Source organism: Mastigoproctus giganteus, chromosome 12 (assembly GCF_048544385.1).
Source record: "Mastigoproctus giganteus isolate SK-2022 chromosome 12, ASM4854438v1, whole genome shotgun sequence".
Classification (NCBI taxonomy): domain Eukaryota; kingdom Metazoa; phylum Arthropoda; class Arachnida; order Uropygi; family Thelyphonidae; genus Mastigoproctus; species Mastigoproctus giganteus.
This window is the reverse complement of record NC_143586.1, coordinates 113,901,109-113,925,741: the sequence shown is the minus strand read 5'-3', so window position 1 is coordinate 113,925,741 and position 24,633 is coordinate 113,901,109. Positions and strand designations below refer to the sequence as shown.

The window sequence follows — 24,633 nt, the reverse complement described above, 5'->3', positions numbered from 1 at the left end:
AAATACTTAAATTTGGCTGAACAATATTTCTTTGAGAAAGTCATCAATAAAAACGATATTGTCATTATACTTGTTGAAAGCCATAGAAACCATTAAAAACAAATATTAAAATCAAGAATTATAAAAGAGCTCTACTATAAAATAGATTGGAAGGATTACAGCTTCTAAAGCATAAGGAACAGTGAAAAAACAAAACTCCCAACTACAAATCTGATGGGACACTTGGGCGTAACACTGGGTCCACTGAGCATTTATAAGTAACTGAATTCACCACAGCATTCAGTGGCATCTCATAGAATTTTTGCTAAAACTGCTACCAGATTCAAGTCAAACAGTTCAAGCATCCTACAGTTTATCCCCATCACTCCCGTTATGTTCTATCATTTATTTTAGTACACAGTTGTGTGTGATATTTTCCTTTTAAGCTACTTCCATGGTTAGCCCTTTTCGTAAATAGTGATTCATTTACTTGCACACATGCATGTGCACATACACACAAATTAAGCAACTGTAATCAAACATTTTTTTCAAGTGTACCAGACACTGGGCATTTTCATAAATAGTGATTCATTTACTTGTAAGTATGCATGTGTGCATACATACATAACCAGGATGAAATTAAGCAACTGCAATAAAACATTTTTTTTAAATGACCTAGACACTGGGCATTTTCTATCTACGATTATCTGCAGTTCTAAAGTGACATCATGTGGGATGCCAGCTTATGTAGCATAATTAGGAAAGCAGTTTATGCTTAGCGACAAAGTTTACAAAAGTGATACAAAGGGGGGGAAGTAATGTTAACCCCCTGCAAGGATTATAAAGTATTAAACAACAGATAATATTCCCAAGGCATGGGCTGGTAATATAATGATGGCAAAAATGAAACTTAGCAACCATGTTTTCATATGCAAGAAACATACTGAATTTCTCCAGAGTAAAATTGCCATCTCTCTCGCGCACTGGCAAGTTAAGGCATTAATATATTATCAAGAGTTATGTATACATCAAGCTGTATGACCTGTAATGGCAGTAATAACAAAACATTTAAAAAACCAATTATGTGCGGGCAATTTATTGACTTTCTTTACAGCAGAATTGTTATGTTTCTCATATTGACTAAATTAATTAATTTATTTTTTTTGTTGGAATAATTCATACTTTAAGCTACATAACTAATTCATCCATAGGCAGAAATACAAATTAAGAATTAACGTGAATGTACAATAATCAATAATATGCAACAATTTACAGCTCTGTAAATCAACACACAATCTACCAGAATGAAACAAAGATTATCAATATTTTAAATGAAAATTATGAGAATTTTGCACACTGATTACAGTAGCAGCAAGTAAAGAAGATGAATACTGTCAAATATTAAAAAGAGTTCAGTAGAGCACATGAATGCAACGATAAATGGGTGAACACTAAGTGGTAAAAACCAGTATTTCTACTTTAAAAGCTTTGAGTAATATGAAATAAATAAATGTCATCTGCACCATAATCCATTCTTTGAATTTTATCTCCATCATCCCTATACAAAAACCAATAATCAAGTATTATTCCTTCTTATGATCTTAAAAAAGTAATATAAGTGGGAAATAGTTTAAATTTTACATCATTACAGAAGGCCTTATTGAACCAGCTCAGTCTGGGAAAACATATTAGAACTTCATAAATCCAGCCTCTTTGGGATGCTGCATATGCTGGATCTTTGAAACAATGCTTATTTTAATACACTGTCCATCGAACTGAAATTTTCTAATTTTTCAACCATTACACATTGCTGAAATAGTCAAGGGTAATTTATTTTTATCATATAACACAGTAGCTCTGATCCCTATAATCCCCACATTTCACCAAAGTGCTGGCAAACTATACTTGCTTAAGAAATAAAGGTAATAGGTTTGACTTCTGCCTTCAGTAAGGATGTGTTGATTGTCCAATATTTTTTAATGGGAGATACAAATAGCGTGATAAGATTTTAGCAATCAAATTGCCTTAAACATTACTATTGCCCTATTAAGTACTTTACTGTAGATTATGTCTTGTTTATATACATTGCAAATACACAGTAACTATGACATACAGCCTAAAACTAGTGTTTGAAGATGAATACTGTCATACAGCCTAACTATGACATACAGCTTAAAACTAGTAACTATGACATACAGCCTAAAACTAGTGTTTGAAGATGAAAATTATTAATGTAATGTAATGCATAAATCGATAAAGCAGGGGAGTTGAGCTGTTGCTGTTATTTGGTTTTTAGGAGCATTGGCAACTAAGGCCATATTGCTCCAGGAATATGCGGTGGTCATTCCCTGACCTTTCCACATCCGCCGTATTTGGCGGTCACGGGCTCGAACCCCGGTCTAATCAAGAAGCGTGTGCTACCACTGCCGCTCCTGCCTACCTGGCTACGGAAACGCCTGGGAGTTGAGCTATCAGGTGTAATAACCATAGAAGAATTGGGAGAACCTGTATGCTAATAAACAAATTATCTGAAATAAAATGCAGTTAATATAAACATAATTATTGTAAGTACCTAAATCTGTGGGTCCTAGAACTACTTCGTCTTGGGGTCAGCAGCGAAAATCATAGGAGCCACTGCAATAAGCCGGGTCTCTGTTTCTGTTATGATGTATACTTAAAAGATATACGTATACATCTTAGCCAACCTGACAGAGACCAGAAGGAAGAATAAAAATAAAAAATAATAAATAAGTTCATGCTGATAGAATCCTGTGGAAAAGAAGAATGAAATTTAAGAGAAGGGGCAAAACAAGAAAACTTACTGTATGTATAGACCATAAGCTGTTGAAAGTCAATGGTGACCGAACGAGAGAGCTGAGTGTTCACGTGCAGTGTGTATATATATATATATATATATATATATATATATATATATGTCAGCTGAAGTAGCCCCATGGGGGAGGGAGGTGTGAATTAGTAAACAGGAACTGCACCTGTGTAACAGAGAAGTGAACAACTAAACAGATGAGGCAAAAAGACAGCAGAGGGAGAAACAAAAAGTCTTTTCCACACTACTTTGTTAGTTTTTGTTTCTCCCTCGGCTGGCTTTTTGCCTCATCTGTTTAATTGCTCACTTCCCCATCACACGGGTACAGTTCCTGTTTACGAATTCACCCCCCTCCCCCCAGGGTTACTTCAACTGACATATACACCGCATATGAACACTCGGCTCTCTCCTTCGGTCACCATTGACTTTCAACATCTTCCGGTCTATACATACAGTAAGTTTTCTTGTTTTGCTCCATCTCTTAGCTTTCTTTGATTTTCTATTTCATTCTTCTTTTTCCACGTGATTCTATTGGCATGAACTTATTTATTTATTATTATACACACTGGTATTCAAGGAAAGTGAATCACCCCTTAAAATTGTAATTGTGGTCCGATAAAGTAAGTATATGGCAATATTGCATCAGCTGTTACTTTTAGCTATATAAGCACAATCCGCAAGAGTTGCAGTCATTCCTTGACTGTGTCAGAATGGCTAGTTACGTGCAGTTGACGACATGAAGAAAGAATGCTATTGTTGCTTTACGTGATGAAGGATGTTCTTCCCACAATATTGCTTATAGTGTCTTGTAATCAGTCGACAGTGAGTAGATTTCTTTCCAGACTCAAGATTACTGGTTCTGCTGATAGGAAAAAAAGTATTTGGATGCAAATGAGTTTATACACCAAAACAGGACCGCGTTTTGAAGTGCTTATGCCTTAAAAAGCATGAAACTTCTTCTGAGCATAAAGCTTCGTCTGAGCTGAAACGAGAATGGGAAAAATATACAAGAGTGGTAGCAAGTGCAGTAACAGTCAGAAGATGTCTCTTCAAAAATGGACTTGTAGCCCATCGTCCTAAGAAGAAGCCTCTCCTCACACAAAAAATGAAAAAGGTCAGCTTAATTTGGTGTAAGGAGCACATCAAATGGACCCCCAAAGCAGTGAAAGTCACTTATTTTCTTGGATGAGAAGAGAAATTCAACCTGCATAGCTCTGGTGGGAAACAAACGATTCGCCTTAGACGTGGTGAAGAATAACATCCAGACTATGGTGTCTACAGTGACATTCCCTACCAGTCAAATGATATGGGGTTGCATTTCGTATTGCGGAGTAGGTCACCTACAGTTTACAAAAGGTTCTGTAAATGCCAATGGATACCTGGCTATATTGGAAGGCAAATTGCTGCCAACCATTAGAGACAATTTCAACCTGCCAAGTAACTGCATCTTTCATGACAACTCTGATACTTGTCATCAGAGAACTGTTGGCATCATGTGGAATCTACAATTGCCAGAAAGAACCCAAGACCCTTCTTGAACTTCAGGAAGCCATAATTCGTGTTTGGAACCACGAACTATCAGTTGATTATCTTCAGAAATTGATGTTGTCAATGTCTTGACGGTGTGCTGCTGTCATCAGGGCCAGAGGCGGTTCAACTAAATATTAGTTTGCAATCTGGTGAACTTTTCATTTTGTTTTCCATTTAAAATGATAAACTGAGGGCTTCTGATAACATTTCAGCCATAATTGTCATGTCTACCAAAACTGTTGTATAAAGGTTCCAAATGCTCATTTTGGAATATTTTGAGAACACCTGTCAAATATTACTTAGCTTTGCCTTACCTATCAATCAATCAATATCTTGTTTATATTTCTATTTGTGATGCTAGTCATTAACGTAACATACCATCGCGAAAAGGGGTTAGAAATGTGAATTAGGTGATGCACTTTCTTTGAACACCAGTGTGAATGTATGTAAGTATGTATGTATGTAAGTATATACAGCAGGCCCCCGTTATAACGCGGTTTGCTTTACGCTGTTTCGCTATAACGCTGTTCTTATATTATAACCCGTATCTGACTATAACGCTGTCACACATCACTATAACGCTCTTTTACAGATTGCATTTTTGCCATATTTAATGAAATCGTTTCATTTGATGGAGTCGATAGCTTGAAAATGAATAACAAAACAGCATTAAAACGTTTCCCAGGCCGACTTGAGAAATTTTCCCACGCTCAGTGAAATTTTCTCGCACGCTAATTTAATTGCAGTACAGTGACTTTTTACGTAGTTCCGAGATCAACATTTTAAAAAATGATCAAGTATATTGCTTGTAATATTTGCGTTATATGCATTTATACGCTCTTTTACAGATTGCATTTTTGGCATCTTTAACGAAATCGTTTCATTTGATGGAGTCGATAGCTTGTAAATGAATAACAAAACAGCATTAAAACGTTTCCCAGGCTGACTTGAGAAAATTTCCCACGCTCAGTGAAATTTTCTCGCACGCTAATTTAATTGCAGTACAGTGACTTTTTACGTAGTTCCGAGATCAACATTTTAAAAAATGATCAAGTATATTGCTTGTAATATTTGCGTTATATGCATTTATACGCTCTTTTACAGATTGCATTTTTGGCATCTTTAACGAAATCGTTTCATTTGATGGAGTCGATAGCTTGTAAATGAATAACAAAACAGCATTAAAACGTTTCCCAGGCTGACTTGAGAAAATTTCCCACGCTCAGTGAAATTTTCTCGCACGCTAATTTAATTGCAGTACAGTGACTTTTTACGTAGTTCCTAGATCAACATTTTAAAAAATGATCAAGTATATTGCTTGTAATATTTGCGTTATATGCATTTATCCAAAGTCTAGTCATCACTCAGTACAGTAACGGACAGTTTACTTGAACATTGTATCATAATTAATGGAACCAACACAGTTACATTTACAAAGAGCTAATAATGGCCGATAAGAATGAAAAAGCAACATATGGGCGCAGCACGAAGACTATAAATGTTAGAAAAAGACTGAATTTGAAAATTAAATTAGACGTTTTGAAGCAAATCGATTCCGGTCAACAACAAGCGGATGTGTGCCATAATTTAGAACTTGCAAGTTTAACTGTAAGAACAATTATAAAAAAATACAGAATTAATTTTAGCAGCTGGAAAAATAGCTGTTCCACTTGCAAGCAACTAGGGCTAGCCGACTATTAGGATTGAAATGGAAAGACTAACTAATTTTATTGAAGATAATATCCAATGCAGAATTCAGTTAAGTTAAATATTATAAAAGAGAGAGAGATATTAGCCAGTATGATGATCTGAAGAAAACTCACCTAAAAAAAAAAAAAGTGGATCCATTTAAAACTGGTAAGGGCTGGTTAAATAGATTTAAAATCCAAGGAGAAGTTGCAAGTGCAGATGAAGGAGCCAAAACTTTCAAAAAAGAGATTGTTAAAATTATTGAAGAGGGGTATTGTTTGTTTTACTTCTCAACAAGTTTTTAACATAGATGAAGCAGGACTTTTGTGGAAATGAATGCCTAAAAGAAGTTTCATATTGAATGGGGGGGAAAAAAAAAAAAACATGTCAGGTTTCACAGTGGGAAAGGATCGGTTGACTTTATTGTTGGGTGGTAACGCTGCGGGGGATTTAAAATTAATACTCCTTTTAGTTTATTTGGAAGAGGGCCAAAGTGCAACCCAAAATCGACACATTTTTCATGATTATGATTAAATTCATCAATTATATTCATGATTTTAATTGGAATTTTAAGTTTAATTTCGATACATAAGTAGTTACCACATAATTATATACGTATGTACAAATATTTGAATATTAAATATTTTGACAGACATTTGTGCATCTTTCACTACCACTTATTATTGATTAGGAAATATCCTATGGCACCGACCGCAACTCACAAATACATATGTTACCTTATGGGAATTCGGCGCTCGCTTAACGCGGATTCACTTAGCACTCTGTTTTTCCGGAACGAATTATTAGCGTTAAGCGGGGGTCACCTGTATATGTATGTATATATATATCCCCTCTCTCTCTTTCAAAGTCTCTAGCCTATTTCCCGTCTGCCTCACTCAAAAATATTCAGAAAGTGTTGGATTTTTGAGGTCATGCTTCATCATTTCTGAGTTCCCTCTTCATCTTTTTCATTCTATTTTTCTTAAAGCTTTAAAAATTAACAGAAACAATAATCTAATATTAACAGATTCACTAGTATCCATCAAAATAACCCTTATTATCAAGAGAAACAGGCAACAGCTTTTTAAAGCAACTCTAAACCTTCAACTTCTATGGTTGTGATGAAACTGTGACTACTCCATGCACAATAGTTTCATCCATGGTTACAAACTACTTCAGAAACTTTGCTGTAGTCCCTTCAAAATTAACTGGAATTGGCTATGGAACACTTTTGATCAGTGTACAAACATTTGAACTTTACTATAAAGACAAATGCAGTTATGTCTACACAACAATTAAGAGGAATGCTACAAAATACCATGACACTAAATTACTTCGGACAGAAAACAGTGAAAGGAAATATAAATAAGTTAGTTAATATATGCAGTGTGTGATTTTTTTTCTCTTAAATGACATTTTCTTTTTCTGCAATTAATGTAAAATATCATTTTAAAAAGGGGTTAGAAATGTGAAATTCTTAGGTGATGCACTTTCTTTGAACACCAGTGTGTATACAGTGGATTCTGGTTATTTGGGCCACCGGTTAATCGGGTCAGTCGTTTATTTGGGACAAATCTTAAAGAACAGAACCCAATCGAGAAAATAGCCAGGGTTTAACTTCGCTTAATTGGGACAATGTGCAGTTTAATCAGGGCAGGAGACTGCAGCACTCGAGATTACCCTACGATTGTCTATGACCATACCACGCGGTTCGGTCGGATTTCTGGAAGTCACAACCATAAAACAATAAAAGCAATTAGCAGGCCCCTGTTTAATGGGTTTTTCTGTTAGTGCTTCAATCATATAAAAAAATTAATTTTCACAATCTTCTCTTCATTCCTATTTTTAAAGATTCGTAACTTATTACTCCGTTCTCACTTGCAAGTATTGTGTTACTTGCAATTTGTGTGTGCCATGTTCTTTGTTACTGATTGCTTAACTTTTTACTGTTTTAAATTTTAACCCCCACCGACAAATGTCAGTGAATAGAAATGTCAACTAGTTAGTATGTACATATTACAGTACGTATTAATTAAGCTATGCACGTAAGCGTAAATTTATTTTTATTTTGCTAACCTGAGGAAAATATTCTTCAGATTTTCACGTATCATTTAATTTTTAATTGGAATGTAATAAAGTGTAAATTTGTACTTAATACAGTATATCTTTACTTTTATATACTGTGGATAATATTCCTCCTATTTTCACTAATTAGAATCACTGTTTAATAGAATTAAACTTTAATTCACAAACGCTGATCACGACGACCGGCGCTTACTACATATCGTATAGTGAACGGTACTTTACCATGGTGAGTCCATCGTAACGTGATTTGATCGTACAGAAAATCAATCGTAAAGCTATATTTTTAACTATTTATGTGACACTTCGCATAATTGGGGCAGCCGCTTAATCAGGCCAAAATGCATTAGTCCTGATGTGTCCTAAATAACCAGAATCGATTGTGTGTGTGTGTGTGTGTGTGTGTGTGTGTGTGTCCTCTCTCTTTCAAAGTCTCTAGCCTATTTCCCGTCTGCCGCACTCAAAAATATTCAAAAAGTGCTGGATTTTTGAGGTTATACTTAATTTCTGAGTTCCCTCTTCATCTTTTTCATTCTATTTTTCCTAAAGCTATCCATTAACTAAAAGCTATCTTTAAGCTATCCATTTCTAAAATAATCCCTTACTATCAAGAGAAACAGGCAAGGGCTTTCTAAAGCAACTCTAAACCTTCAACTTTGTTGTGATGAAACTGTGAACACTCCATGCCCAACCCTTTCATCCATGGTTACAAACTACTTGAGAAACTTTGCTGTAGTCCCTTCAAAATTAACTGGAATTGGCTATGGAACACTTTCGATCAGTGTACAAACATTTTAACATTATCTATAAAGACAAATACGGTTACGTATTTGTCTTTATAGATAATGATTAAGACAATTAAGAAAAGAGGAATGCTACAAAATATCATGACACTAAATTACTTTGAACAAAAAACAGTGAAAGGAAATATAAACAAGTTAGTTAATATATGCAGTGTGTTTGATTTTTTTCTCTTAAATGACATTTTTCTTTTTCCGTGATTAACGTAACATATCATTGTAAAAAGGGGTTAGAATTGTGAAATTCTTGGGTGATGCACTTTCTTTGAACACCAGTGTGTTCAAACTGGTTTTCGGTTTGGGCGCTAGGATCGTGGAAGAGAACGGTCGGATTTTGGTGGCTGTAAATGGATAAGTATTTTTAAATTTTTACCATATACTTCATTAATTAGCATACTACATTGTGTTTTCCACAGATAAATAGGTTTCTAGTGTTCATTAGCTTCTTATTTTGAATTTAACCAGCGATTTTTAGAAGTTACGACTGCCGGTGTTGGTACAAATATTGTTGAACTAGCCACCATATTGCAGTCAATAAGAAATAGCGTAACGTATATATATATATATATATATATATATATAGAATATCATTAGAAAAAGTAAATCAATCCAATAATAAGAATACCATCAAGGACTTAAGAAAACGCAAAAAAAAAAAAAAAAAAAAAATTATTATTATCGCTTTTTACCGACAATCTAGATGACTTCAACTGGGGCCAACCACCCAGAATGAAGGCAAAAAACGACAAGAAGTTCTCTGTTTCTGTGATGATCAATATATGCTAAGTAATTTAAATCTAAACCAAATATAAACCAGTATAGGCCGAATATAAATCGAATGTAAATAAATCGAATGAAGATAATTAATTAAGAAAAATTTTGAAATATTAGAATCAAAGGTAAGAAATATAAGTAAAATATAAATGTAAGCATATATTAATCATCGTTGACCCGACAGAGAACGTAATTTAAGGATTAAAACAAGATTAAATATATAATACATACTACATTTGACCGTATCTAGGACATAATGTAATAGTCGTCAAAATAATATGTGGTGCCCCCTATGTGATGGATACGGTAAAAATAAATAAATAATTAAATTAAATTAATGCAGAGAGAAACATGCAGATAGTAAGAAGAAAAACTAAAGGAGTAGGAAAAATAGAACCTGAACTCCACAAAGGCGAAAAATAGTGGTATAGATAAGAAATAGTTTCTACTACGTCCTCGGATTGCCCTAATAATTTCGGAGAAATAAAAATAAAGAGTGTAGGACAGCTTAAAGGCATTACAAGATATAAGTTGTGGCTCGGGTATGCCCGGGATCGCAAACCCGTTCCTATAGTAGGAACGGGTTTGCGATCCCGGGTAGAAATCTTTGCGTTAATTTAATTTAATTATTTATTTATTTTTACCGTATCCATCACATAGGGGGCACCACATATTATTTTGACGACTATTACATTATGTCCTAGATACGGTCAAATGTAGTATGTATTATATATTTAATCTTGTTTTAATCCTTAAATTACGTTCTCTGTTGGGTCAACGATGATTAATATATGCTTACATTTATATTCTACTTATATTTCTTACCTTTGATTCTAATATTTCAAAATTTTTCTTAATTAATTATCTTCATTCGATTTATTTACATTCGATTTATATTCGGCCTATACTGGTTTATATTTGGTTTAGATTTAAATTACTTAGCATATATTGATCATCACAGAAACAGAGAACTTCTTGTCGTTTTTTGCCTTCATTCTGGGTGGTTGGCCCCAGTTGAAGTCATCTAGATTGTCGGTAAAAAGCGATAATAATAATTTTTTTTTTTTTTTTTTGCGTTTTCTTAAGTCCTTGATGGTATTCTTATTATTGGATTGATTTACTTTTTCTAATGATATTCTATAGACATTGTGGGTGTATTGCATGATTGCTTGCAACTGCATTAACCCATAAATATTAGTTATTGTCTTAACTTTCTTGCTTTTCTTTATTTCTTGCTTTCCTTTTATCACTAATATAACTATTAATATATATATAACTATTAATATATATATATATATATATATATATATATATATATATTTGGTCTTTGAGGTTGTCACAGACATTCTCTCAGATATGCCAGAGGAGCTGTACTTGCTACCTAGGAGTCTAAAACGCTGATGGAACTGATATTCGGGTGACACTCAAGTCAAGTGGACCCAATTTCGGCGAAGTCCGGACGGTCGGTGACAGCCAAATCCTCTGCATGCACCTTCACGATGGTGGGACTGTTAGTAATCCTGGGTATAACCTCCATGCACAAGCACATGGTGGGTGACCACCCAGGTGTGAACCAACGTAAGCAGGGGTCGAGGTGTGGCGCCCACACCACATGGAGGAACGCCGCTCCTCTATGTTACCAGGCAGTACTAGGTGGTAGATGACTCTCATCAACCGGTGAAATACCACCACTTTGTTTATTGGAGGCTTGAAGTGGTGGAACCCATGTTTAGTCTCTAGAGCTAAGTTCCGGTCAACCCTTCCCTATCTCTTCCATCGTGCAGTATGATTGATGACTTTTGAGGTTATGATGAACGTCGTGGCGAGATCCAATATTCCTTACGTTTCGAGGGTACAGCTCTAAAACGGTTTTCGCAGGCCGGCCGCTAGTTAGTACACCGGACCGAACCTATTGGTAACTCTCTAGGAGGCTTCCAGATCAGCTAGTGTATAATCTTGCTACCTCTACTCTGCCAGATAGTGACTGGATGGAGTCCGAGTAGTGTGTATGCGGGGAGCATTGTCGAGGCCACGATATGTCAAGGATCTGGGTATATTCTTACCACATGTACGCCATATCCAAAAATTTCATTACTTCATACAGCATGTCCCACCCACTTTTTCTTACTAGTGAATACACCATGAATTGTCAAACTAATAGAACAAGCTTATCTGCGAAAAGATCTAAACCTCCCAAGGACTTCCTAATTCATTTCACAAATATACGTGGTCTCATTTCTAATCTAAACGATGTCCATTTCCACTTGCAGTCTGCCAAACCACGTGTACTTTTTCTGACAGAATCGTTATTGGTTGATTCAACTACTGCTCATCTCAGATGCCCAAATTATTCGCTGTATGATTCCTTTCGCCTCAAAGGTGGTACTTGTGCATATGTCCGTTCTGATATTCCCTGTCAGAGACTTGGCAATTTGGAATCTCCCCTCTTTGATCTTCTCTGGCTTAAAATCTCTCTACCTCATCGTGTCAAATTCATCTGTTGTCTCTACCATTCTCCCAACTCCACTAATCACTTGGAGCTCTTTGACTTCCTCTCGTTGCAACTTGACTTCCTCTCGTTGCAACTTGACTTTCTCCAGTCCAACTTTCCTAACAGTGAGGTAATTTTCCTTGGTGATTTTAATGTTCACAACTCCAGGTGGCTTCCGTTTTCTAGTCACACTGACCCAGCAGGTCGAGATGTTGAGGCTCTTGTAATTACTAATGACCTAGCACTAATGACCTAGCACATGGGTTTGTTAAAGAGAGGTCTTGTCTGATCAATTTTATTGGATACTATAATGTAGTCACAAAGGAACTGAATCCCAAAAATAATTTCAATATCATATACTTGGATTTCAGGAAAACTTTTGATACTGTTGCACATGGAAGACTGCTGTACAAACTGGAGCAGTATCGCATTAAGGGCACGTTACTGCAATGGATAAAGGGATGGTTGAGTGGGAGATGACAGAGAGTGGTAATCAATGGACACTGCTCTTCGTGGGCAGTTGTTAGTGTAGTTCTCCAGGGTTCGGTGTTGGACCCATTGTTGTTTTGTATATTTATTAATGATATTTATGAAGGAATATCACATTTGATGTCCAAGTTTGCAGATGATACAAAGGTTGGCAAGGTTGCTAAGGACAGTAAAGACTGTATGCTACTCCAACTGGATCTAGATAAGTTGGGAAAATGGGCTGAGAAGTAGCAACTGAATTTTAACATTGACAAATGCAAAGTACTGCATATGGGTAGCGATATCTGTAGAGAAATCTACCAACTCTGTGGTACTACACTCAGGGAAGTGGAAAGTGAAAAAGACCTGGGGTAATTGTGCAGTCAAATATAAAGTTTGCTGAGCAGTGCAGACGGACGGGCTGGTCTGCACTGCTCAGCAAAAATTCCTATATATCAATGATACATAGGAATTTTGCTAGCAGGGACAGGGAGGTGATTATCCCATTACACAAGGCAATTTTTTTTTTTTTTTAAGGTAGTTGTTGGCGCATTGGCTTCTGTGGCCATAATGCACCCCCCAAGGTTTTTGAAGTACTGTGATCCAAGCCCGAGGCGGGATTGAACCCGCGACCTTTGGGTTGCTAGGCAGGCACTTTACTCACCTGGCTAGCCCGGTCGGCATACATACAAGGCAATGGTCAGGCCACAACTAGAGTACTGTGTTCAGGTCTGGAGACCTCATTTCAGGAAGGATGTAGAGTTGGTAGAACGAGTACAAAGAAGGGCAACAAGATTGGTGTGGGGGAACAAAGGGATGCTCTTACCAAGAAAGGTTTAAGTTCTGCAAATTGCAGTGCCTGGAGAGTAGGCACCTGTGAGGTGATCTGACTGAGGTGTATAAGGCCTTGAATGGGTTGAGCAAGCTGAATGCTGATGGGATTCTTCCTCCTGCTCAGACTAAGAACCTGATAGGGCACAGTTTCAAATTGAGGAAAAAAAGTTGTAGAATAGATGTGCCAAATTTGCCTTTAGCCAGCGGGTAGTTGATTGGTGGAACAGACTTCCCTCTTTTGTTGTGGAAGCTAATAGCCTAAAAAAATTTAAGACTGAGCTGGACAGGCATCTGGAACGAATGGAGGAATGAAATGGGAGCATTTTTTTTTTTTTTTGGCTCATGATGCATAGGGCTGGTTTCTTGCATTGTATATCTCTATTATTGCTAACAGAAGTGAAAAGAAAATATTGTTATCTCCCTATCAATTAATTACTAAGATTGTAAATTTATAGAACAATTAACGAAACTGTACAGTTTTACATTCTCTAAACTTAATTGTGCAGTTTAATTACAACTGTATATTTAGTATTCTCCTTCAGTCCATTCTTTTTTTTTTAAGTCTCTTTTCTCTCTGTACATACCTATTTCTTTGCAAACAACACCAGTCACGAGCCTCGCATAACAATACACGCAAGTATGCACAGGTTATCTAAAGCTAACAGTACTGCATTAAAACTACATTTCATCTATAATTGCAGAGACAAAAGAAATAATAACTGCCGGATTTCTATTTGTCTGATTTTAATGAAATTTGAAATGTCTTGGCAAATATTTTTAATAAGCCCAAATATAAAATATCATGAAAGCCTGTCCACTGAGAATTGAGTTTTACATGCTTTTCATTGAAGAATTTCTTGCAAAGCACTCCACCATGTGGATCCTCACAGCCATACTCACCAAATTTAACAGTATGTGTGTGTGTGTTTACTCCTCCCCTTTAATTAAATCCCCTGGAAGGTTCCCAGATTTGCAAAAACGGGATATTATTTATAATGCAACACTATTACAAATTCCAAAAGCATATCAGGAACGTTTCCAGAAGTTGCAGAAGCACGAATCTATGCAGTGCCAAGTAACTACTTTGAAGGAGATCCAACAAAACAGAACCAGTAAGCCTAATCAATTCTCAAATACTGTATGAGCACATATGAGGTCGATTTTGATCATACTTCATTTAAAAATTTGCCTTTTCCAGAAAGAAAATTTTTAAACAGCTTACACAAGGCACACTTAACTGGACCAAACTATCAAATTATTTATTTTTAGGCCAATATTCAATTAAACTTCCAACTGAAAACATGCAATAGGTAGCACTCATACTTTTTCAAAAAAATTTACCATTCATTTGGATTTCAATGTTCATTTAAATTTTTTTTTTTTTTTTTTTTTAAGAGTTGTTAAATTTACAATTACAATTAGTCTGCTTGTTCAACTATTCACAGCATCAACTCCAAACCTGATAACACTATTTACCAAATAAATCCTCACTGTCCTCAAATGGTCTCAAGCCACTTACATGATTTAAATATAAAAATGTTATAGAAGTACTTCAGATTTACAAATTCATTCATCCTTATTACTACACAATATTTATTTAGAATTTATTAAGGTGTGTGTATGTATGTATGTATATATATATATATATATATATATATATATATATAAACTAACTTTACAGAAAAAAACTATCAAAAGGAAATTTCATTCATCAATCATGCCTCCACAGCAAAAAAATATATTTTTTTTTCATTACATAAAATTTTTACATAGAAAAATTCGAATTCAAGATATTTACTCACTTTTTTAAAATTATATTTCAAAAAAAAAAAAAAAAAAGTAATAGTTAACCATAAAAACCAAAGAGAAATGAAAGCAAGAAGCAAGGAAAATACCTCTGGAACTTCAACAGAACATAAATTTAATCTGTTCAGAGTTTCTTCAAGCAAATCAATTATATTTGGGTCCACTTGTACCTCATATGGCTCCAACTGAAAAGAAATGATCAAAAGGAACATACTAAGTAATCATTTAAAAAAAAAACAGGGAATTGAAATATTCAAACCTAATTGCATACATTTTTAATTACAAAAAAATTATATCTTTACTTAAAATAACAATTCCTTTACTTGAAAAGGAGCTTTCCCTGAAACTTGATTACAATAAAATATGAAGACTCAAAGTGCAATGGGCAAGAAAATATGCACTCAAAATTCAGCAAGTTTGATAGCTGGTGTCCTTTTATGCACCCCCCCACTACCCCACATACCATTAATACCTTTCTTTAGTTTTTCAATGCTATCAATGTCATAGCTAAATTTGACTTGAAAATCTCAGCATTATGCAACTATAAGCAGCTTTTTTCTTTTTTTTAATAAATATGCAGTAAACATGAAATTTATCATAAAAGTAGTTTTTTTAACTCGTTAAACTCAGGTTAATACCATAAACTTGATTTCTGGCAGAGGCTTTTTGAATGATAAATTTCACTGAGAACCAACAGATTTTACATTAAAATACACAGCCATAAAGTATTTTAATGTTTGCATATTAAATACAGCCACATTAGCTAAACAATCCAAAGAGAGATAACCACAAAAAGCGAATACCCGTTTGAAATATCTCTTAGACATCACATCATAACTGCTTTAAGAAAACCTTGCTTCAGACCTTGCTCTCCTCAGAAATTCCCAGTTTTGTTTATAACCATAACCTTGCCTAGACTTAGTTGTCAGGGGAATTTCCAGAGTTTCACCGATGGGAATATGAACTGTTTTTGTTATTCTCAACTAGCTGAATATCCTTTCATACTCAAGCATTGCTAAGAGCAATTGTTAAAATGATAAAGCATGAGGGATAACTTGTCAATACTTCAAGCTTTCTTGTGCACTTGTCAGTTTCCCAAACAGGACCATTGTACATCATTCCTTTGTTCTTACCAAAACTGACAAGACATCTATTGTTTCATCCATTCCTAAATGAATACCATTTACACATGCATGCATAATTTATTTGCGGCGGCGGGGGGGGGGGGGGGGGGGGGAGAAGAGTTTTTTTTTTTTTTTTTTATGTGAACCCCAAACACGAGATGTATTAGAACCTATGGTACTTAGTACCGTGCTTGGGTTGGAGACTGAGAAGACGAAAGAAGATATTTGTTGACACTGGACTTGAACTTCTGTAGATTGTAATTTTCAGGAAATACGTATGAAGGAAGGTTGTTCCAGAAAACCGCAGTTGAATGAATAAATGAGGAAGATGAAAAGTTGGTTCTGTGGGTTTGAAGTTGGACAGTAAACGGATGTTGGCTGTTGGCGGCACGTGTTCGGACTGTTTTGAAAGAGAGAGCGGGAATTATAGAAGCCAATTCAGAAGAACAGTGCCCATGTAAGTATCTGTAGAAGAGGCATGCAGCAGAAAGAGTGCGTCTATGAGACAGCGAGTGGAGAGACTCTGTTAGAGATGAATCATTAATTAACCTAACTGCCCTCTTCTGAATGGAATCAAGAAGCCTGAGAGAGGTTTTGGGGGCACCACCCCAGATGTGGGAACAATATTCCATGGCAGGGCGGATTTGCGATTTATACAGAGTGAGCAGCTGTTTGGAAGAAAAGTAACGCCAAGAGCGAAAGAGAAAACCAAGTTTTTTAGATGCAGAGGAAGCAATATTTGTAATGTGCTTGTGCCAAGAGAGATTAGAAGTCAGGGTAATCCACAAAAGAGATATATCCTTTTGCCTAGAAATTGGAGTGTCACTAAAGATAAGCATAGGAGCAGAAGAATCCTTTTTGCGAGATATAAGACAAGACTGAGTTTTAGAAGGGTTGAAATCAACTAAGTTGTCTTTGCCCCACTGGAGAATTACCTGAAGATCGGCATTTAAGGAATTCGTAGCAGATTTTCGAGAAGTTGAAGCTGATTGAGCAGGACAAGGTTTCTCAAAATGGAAAGTTGAATGCAATGTGCTATCATCGGTAAAACTATGGATAGGATTTCCAGTCAATGGAAGAAGGTCATTGATATACAAGAGGAAAAGAGTGGGTGAAAGAACTGAACCTTGGGGGACACCGGCATTAGTGGAGAAGTTAGAAGACAGAGAGCCATCAACCATCACCCCCAGTGAGCGATCAAAGAGAAAACTGGATAACCAATTACTAAAAACAGTTGGCAAACCATAAGATGGAAGCTTGTTTAGAAGACCTTTATGCCAAACACGATCAAAAGCCTTTGAGATGTCAAGAGCAACTACTTGTGTTTCACCGAACCTTTCCATTGAATTAGTCCATAAATGTGTAACATAAGCCAGAATATCACCAATGGATCGACACTGACGGAATCCATAATGGTGATCGTTGATCAGACGGAAGGTTTCTAGGTAGTTTAAGAGTTGGTGGTTAATTGATTTCTCCATTACTTTAGAAAGAGTAGAAGTAATTGCAATGGGACGATAATTGGATGGGAGGGATTTGTCACTCTTTTTAGGAACTGGCTGGATATGAGCAAATTTCCAAGCAGAAGGAAAAACACCTTTAGGATAAGAAAGTGAAAAAAGGCGGCAAAGGAATAAGAGTAAGTTCAGGAGCACAGGTTTTGAGAACAAGTGGAGAAATACCATCAGGACCTGGAGCTTTCTTAGCATCGAGATTCATCAAAATCCTTCTGATATCCTTTTGACGGAAGACCACAGGAGGCATTGAATGGACCGTGTTGGGAATGGTGGGAGGTGTTTTACCAAGATCATTAATACATGAGCTGGAAGAAAAATGGGATGCCAGCAGGTCAGCTTTATCCTTGGCTGAAGTGACAACACAGCCATCTGGTTTGGACAGAGGTGGGAGCAGAGATGGGCAAAAGTTGCGGCCAATAGCTTTGGCAAGAGACCAGAATGCTCGGCTACCATTAGGGCAAGAAGCAAGTTTTCTACTCTTAACCTGTTCAAACTCTAGTTTGGACTGATTAATAACTGCTTTACAATTGTTGCGAGCTTTGGTGTAGGCAGAAAATGAAACTGAAGAATTAGAAACCAGCCAATTACGATATGCAACATTCTTCTCTTGGACAGCCTTAGCACATTTATTGGAAAACCAAGGTTTAGATAAAGGACGAGATTTTAAAGTGGAGTGTGGGATAAAGGATTCCATTCCTGCAAGAATAATTTCACTGACACGATCTGAGCAAACGTTGACATCAGAAGTTTTGAAACAGTAATCCGACCAAGGAAAAGAAGAAAAGAAGTCCCGCAGGTCATCCCATTTTGCATTCTTGTAATGCCAAACAACACGAGGTTGGGAATAGCCATGAGATAAAGGTTCCATTGGAGAAGAGACAATCACCAAGTTGTGATCTGAAGTGCCTAAAGGCACTCTTACTTCGACCGTGTACTTAGAAGGGTTGTTTGTGAGAAAAAGATCAAGCGTATTGGCTGTATGATTCGGATTGTCCGGTATGCTTGTAGGTAAATGAACAATCTGTGCTAGGTCATTAGTAATTGCAAAAGCCTCAGCATCTCGACCTGCTGGGTCGGTGTGACTAGAAATCGGAAGCCAGCTGGGGTTGTGAACATTAAAATCACCAAGGAAAATTACCACACTGTTAGGAGAGTTGGACTGGAGAAAGTCAAGTTGCAACGAGAGGAAGTCAAAGAGCTCCAAGTGATTAGTCGAGTTGGGAGAACGGTAGAGACAACAGATGAATTTAACACAATGAGGTAGAGAGATTTTAAGCCAGAGAAGATTCCAAATTGCCAAGTCTCTGACAGGGAATATCAGAACGGACATATGCACAAGTACCACCTTTGAGGCAAAAGGAATCATACAGTGAATAATTTGACCATCTGAGATGAGCAGTAGTTGAATCAACCGATAACTGAGATTGTGTCAGAAAAAGTACATGAGGTTTGGCACACTGCAAGTGGAAATGGGCATCGTTGAGATTAGAATTGAGACCACGTATATTTGTGAAATGAATTAGGAAGTCCTTGGGAGGTTTAGATCTTTTCGCAGATAAGCTTGCTCTATTAGTTTGACAATTCATGGTGTATTCAATAGTAAGAAAAAGTGGGTGGGACATGCTGTATGAAGTAATGAAATTTTTGGATATGGCGTACATGTGGTAAGAATATACCCAGATCCTTGACATAACGTGGCCTCGACAATGCTCCCCGCATACACACTACTTGGACTCCCTCCAGTCACTATCTGGCAGAGTAGAGGTAGCAAGATTATACACTAGCTGATCCAGAAGCCTCCTAGACAGTTACCAATAGGTCCGGTCCGGTGTACTAACTAGCGGCCGGCCTGCGAAAACCGTTTTAGAGCTGTACCTTCGAAATGTAAGGAATATTGGATCTCGCCACGACGTTCATCATAACCTCAAAAGTCATCAATCATACTGCACGATGGAAGAGATAGGGAAGGGTTGACCGGAATTTAGCTCTAGAGACTAAACATGGGTTCCACCACTTCAAGCCTCCAATAAGCAAAATGGTGGTATTTCACCGGTTGATGAGAGTCATCTTCCACCTAGTACTGCCTGGTAACATAGAGGGGCGACGTTCCTCCATGTGGTGTGGGCGCCACATCTCGACCCCTGCTTACATTGGTTCACACCTGGGTGGTCACCCACCATGTACTTGTGCATGGGGGTTATACCCAGGATTACTAACAGTCCCACCATCGTGAAGGTGCAAGCAGAGGATTTGGCTGTCACACTTGAGCGGATGTCTCAAAATCATGCGAGTATGTCGTAATTAAACATGCTCACATTGTTCAGATGATGGTTTTTTGATTTATTTTAAATATAGTTCATGTTGAAAAATATTTGCTCGCAGAAATACATTGAACCAAAAACTGAGTCCAAAGGCAAATATCTTCAAATTTATATATTGGTCTGGTAAGCTACTCCACGCATCGAACACAATTTGGTCTGCATTTTAAACTCATCTATCGCCGTTCATTTGTGTAGAATTGCAAGGGCAGCCTTTTGCCTCTCCTAATCCTCAATTTTAAGGCATGGTTTCCATAACAGTACATCTGTCATGGTGAGGCCTTTACGCGTAGTTCTGCAAAAAGAAAAAGAGAGAGAAGGGCAGGCAAACAGACACAGAATAAGAAAGAACGATCAAAAACAGAAAAGTCTTGGACTCCACATATCCTTGATTTTTAAGTCCTCTTAACTCCATTTCAAATTGTGCTTCATGTGAGGTGTAAAGTTCAAGAACCGCAGTTACGTGCTAAAAAAGCTGCATGTGGCTTGCAAGCCGCAGGGTGCCGACTTCTTTTCTTCCTCTTGCTGAATGACGTTTACGAAGCTGCCATGAATCGATATATTTTGCTGGATCAAAGTGGGTCAGCAGTGGGCCTACAATTTTAAGAAACGGTAGTGAACAAACTGTTTTTGTCTTCAACAAAGTGCTGGTTGGGCTGGTGATCAGATTCATTTGTGAAAATGGTATCATACTCAGAGCATTCATCAAATTCTTCAGAAACCTTCTTATCAATTAGATATCCACGAATTCTATCTCTTTCATTTAACTGTAACCTATTTGACAATATTCTAACTTCACTTTCACCAAACAATTAATGTTTAGAAGGATTAATACCTTCGTTGTCCTTGTTTTCCGCCTCTCGTCATCAGTATTGTCACTAGTTCTTAAATTTGGAATTTTTTTCTTTTCTTTTTTTTTTGAAACTGTCCAAAATGTCTGTCATTCGGATATTCAGGTCCTGCGACCATGTAAACAGGGATAGGGAAAATTTACAGAAAAATGCGGATAACGCACTTCTGCAAAACAATGGATGATTATTTGTCGGGGTAGAAGAAAATCCCTTTTCTAATTCTCAAACAGAGCACTTACAGTTGATTCACAGAGGTGTTCAACTTACAGCCCACAAGGAAAGTGAACTAAAACAGCATTTTAAATTTTGTTAATTATGAAAAACATTTTCCAATTAAATGTTTTGTTCAGTAAATGTAATTTGTGTATTGTACTTAATAAAATTTTCGAATATTTTCAATTTTACTTTTATATGCAACAAGATATGGAAAATGTAACACACAAGAAATCTAACTTTGAATTGTTTTGAATATGGCCCCTGTATGGGAAAAGGTTGGACACCACTGCAGTAGTAGGTTGTTGTTATGAAAATTTCGCTACACAAGGGCAACTGTGGCTAATATGTGTCTGTAAGTGTCATTGTGTTCATTTTAATGATTTATGGGTGGATATATCAGAGTGTATTTATTATTCCTAGATGTTTAATATATATAAAGAGTTCACTTGGGTTTGCTTTGTCACCAAGTACATGAGAGAGGATTAGAGCAGCTTGCAAGTTTGCTAATGATCGGAAGCATGTGGTTCGAACAGCTGAATAGGATGGACAATCAATCAGGATGTGCCTTACTGTAATTTGCATCTGACAGACAGAGCAGAGCGGATGATCTTCTCTTAGAAGTAAATGTTTGTGAGTGAGGAAGGTATGTCGAATGCGCAGTCTTGTTAATATAACTTCCTCCTGTCTATTTGCAGTAGTAGGTGGGCCAGAGCCAATTGGCAATACACGTTGATCTGCTCACTCTTGACTAGCGCAACTCCTCCGTACTTGGAACAGGTGGTCGGATAGGTTTTACCAGGTACCACTAAGTGTAAAATGCTTTAGCTCCCTTAATTCGTGCTGCAGCACTAATTGCCTGAAGGCCAGAAATGTGAACAGTGCTACCAAGTTAATTCTCTCCTAATCCATTCGCTTTATGGACATTTTCTTCACACATGGGGAAGTCAAAATGATTCGCTATAAAAGTACTTTGTTCAACAGAAATCCGACTGAGTAATTTAGAATTATGAAAATAGTTATACAGTTTTATATAGAAAATATCTTAACAACAGACAGTAAAGAATGAAAATTTAGTTAAATAATTTTAAGCTTATTTGAATAGTAGGTAAACATGTGAAAACAATTTACAGAATATTACAAATTTCTAAGTGCACTGCTTCCAAATGTCACAAGTCACTGTTAATAAAGGTGGCGGTACGCTGTACCATCCCAAAAAAAGCACTGGTAGTTAGACACTAGTACCATGTGGGTTGAAGGCTGAGAAGATAAAAGATGATATTTGTTGACACTAAACTTGAATTTCTGTAGATTGTAAATTTCAGGAAATACGTATGAAAGGTGGTTGTTCGTGAAAATGGAGGTTAAAGAAATAAATTAGGAAGAAAGCAGTTGGTTCTGGGAATTTGAAACTGGACAACAAAAGGATGCTGACTAGTTGCAGCATATGTTCAGACTGATTCGGAAGGGAGAGGGGAATTATAGAAGCCAATTCAGAAGAACAGTGCCCATGACACAGAACAGAGAGAATTTGTAAGAGATTAGTCCATAATTAATCTGAATGGAGTTCAAAAGCCTGAGGAAGGTTATGGGGCAACTATAGTGGTCTCATACAGTTTTTTTGAGTCTATGCAGTAGGACCAACTGATGTTGTTATCAACAGCAAATTATAAATGAGAACCATTCAGAAAAGTAACCACAGCATCTGGGCTTTTCATACCAAATAAGAAATAAGGTTTAGGGCTTAGACCTAAATGGCTGTCAAATATACTGATATACTGTACATATAAATATACTGTACATATAAACTAGTGTGCAATGAAATAAAAAAGAGGTTAGGCAAGGTAAGGCAAATTACAAGAAGTCTCTGGCAAAGAATGCAGTGAAAAGCAGCAAAGGCTTCTTTACTTAGGTTAACAATAGAATGAAAGGGTTGAATCATACGGTCCACTTGGTGTCAATAATTTAACTGTTGGGAATCCTGCTCAGGCTGCTCACAAACAGAATAGGTATGTTGTATCTACGTTTAAACATGAGGAATTACTTAGGAAGGGAACACCAGAAGATTATCTCCAAGATTATTTAACTCCAAGATGGAGCTAAATGATTTTGTAATAACTGAGAGGAAAGTAGAACAGAAATTTTATGAAGGTAAACATAAAAACAAGGAACCTGAGATGGATGGGATCTATCTTAGTTAGTTAGTAGTTAGTACGTTTTTAGGAGCATTAGCAACTAAGGCCATATTGCTCCGGAATATGGGGTGATCATTTTCCGACCTTTCCGCATCCTCCATATTTGGTGGTGACAGGCTCGAATGGATCTATCTTAATATTAAGTGGGGCAGTAAATGAGGTAAGCAAACCTTACCATAATTATGAGAGCATCTTTGGATTCGGGGGAGTCCTATGGAATATAGATAACTGGGGTAATTACCGACCTGTTAGCTGTACTTCTGTTCCAGGAAAAATAATGGAGTCATTGGTTAAAGAGATAATTTAGAACCATCCAGACAGGAACGCAGTTGCACTGCATGGATTTGTTAGGGGCATCCTTCTCTGACTGGATACTGTGATACAAAAAATAATTTTGTTATCATATACAGTAAACCCCGGCTATTCGTGGGGGGTTACAATCCTACGAAATGTTGCGAATACCGAAAACGCGAATACTGAGTTATGGCTCCCATAGTAATAAAGGGATTCCGTTCCAAAGTATGAAATATATAAGAAAAACTAGTCTAAAATTTTGTCTATGTATGTATTATATGTACCTTCATAATATGACTATGTACATAGACAGCACATAGTGAAATGCAAGCATATGGCATCGAAATGAAAATAAGAAACAATTTAATATTAAATGTAATATTTATTAGAAATTTCAAACAAATCTTTCAAACCAGCGCCTTTGCTAGCAAAAAAACTTATCCCGCCAGTGCTATCACCAGTTTCGCTAAAGTGTTGATAAAGGTGTTTTGCCTTTTCACGAATGATGAGTGAACTTAACAGAATTTTATTTTGAGTTCGGTCTTCTGTCCACAGATTTAAAGCTTTTTCCATCTATTCTAATTTAACATGAGTTACAGAGCAAATTTTTGAAGCAATTAGTGCGTTTTCACGGACACTACGGCGGATTTTTTGGTTGATCGTACCATTGACTCATTGATTTTATAATGTTTTGCCACTGAGGAGACACTTTCACCATTAGAAATTTTATCTAATAACTCAATTTTATTCGCTAATGTCGTCACCTTCTTTGATATTTTCACATTTCTCTTGTTATTCATAGCCATATTTTTGTAGGGGTTAGAAAGAACTTGTTCACAAT

At 36.5% G+C, this 24,633-nt stretch overlaps 1 protein-coding gene across 1 annotated transcript in view; it reads right to left on the bottom strand.

The window, feature by feature from the left end:
- Positions 1–24,633, bottom strand: part of LOC150077352 (ATP-dependent RNA helicase A-like) — a 338,077-nt gene that overhangs the window by 200,864 nt on the left and 112,580 nt on the right. Inside the window, 1 exon segment of the mRNA XM_090386433.1 lies at positions 15,370–15,465. Within this exon segment, the coding sequence (XP_090242559.1) occupies positions 15,370–15,465 (96 nt within the window).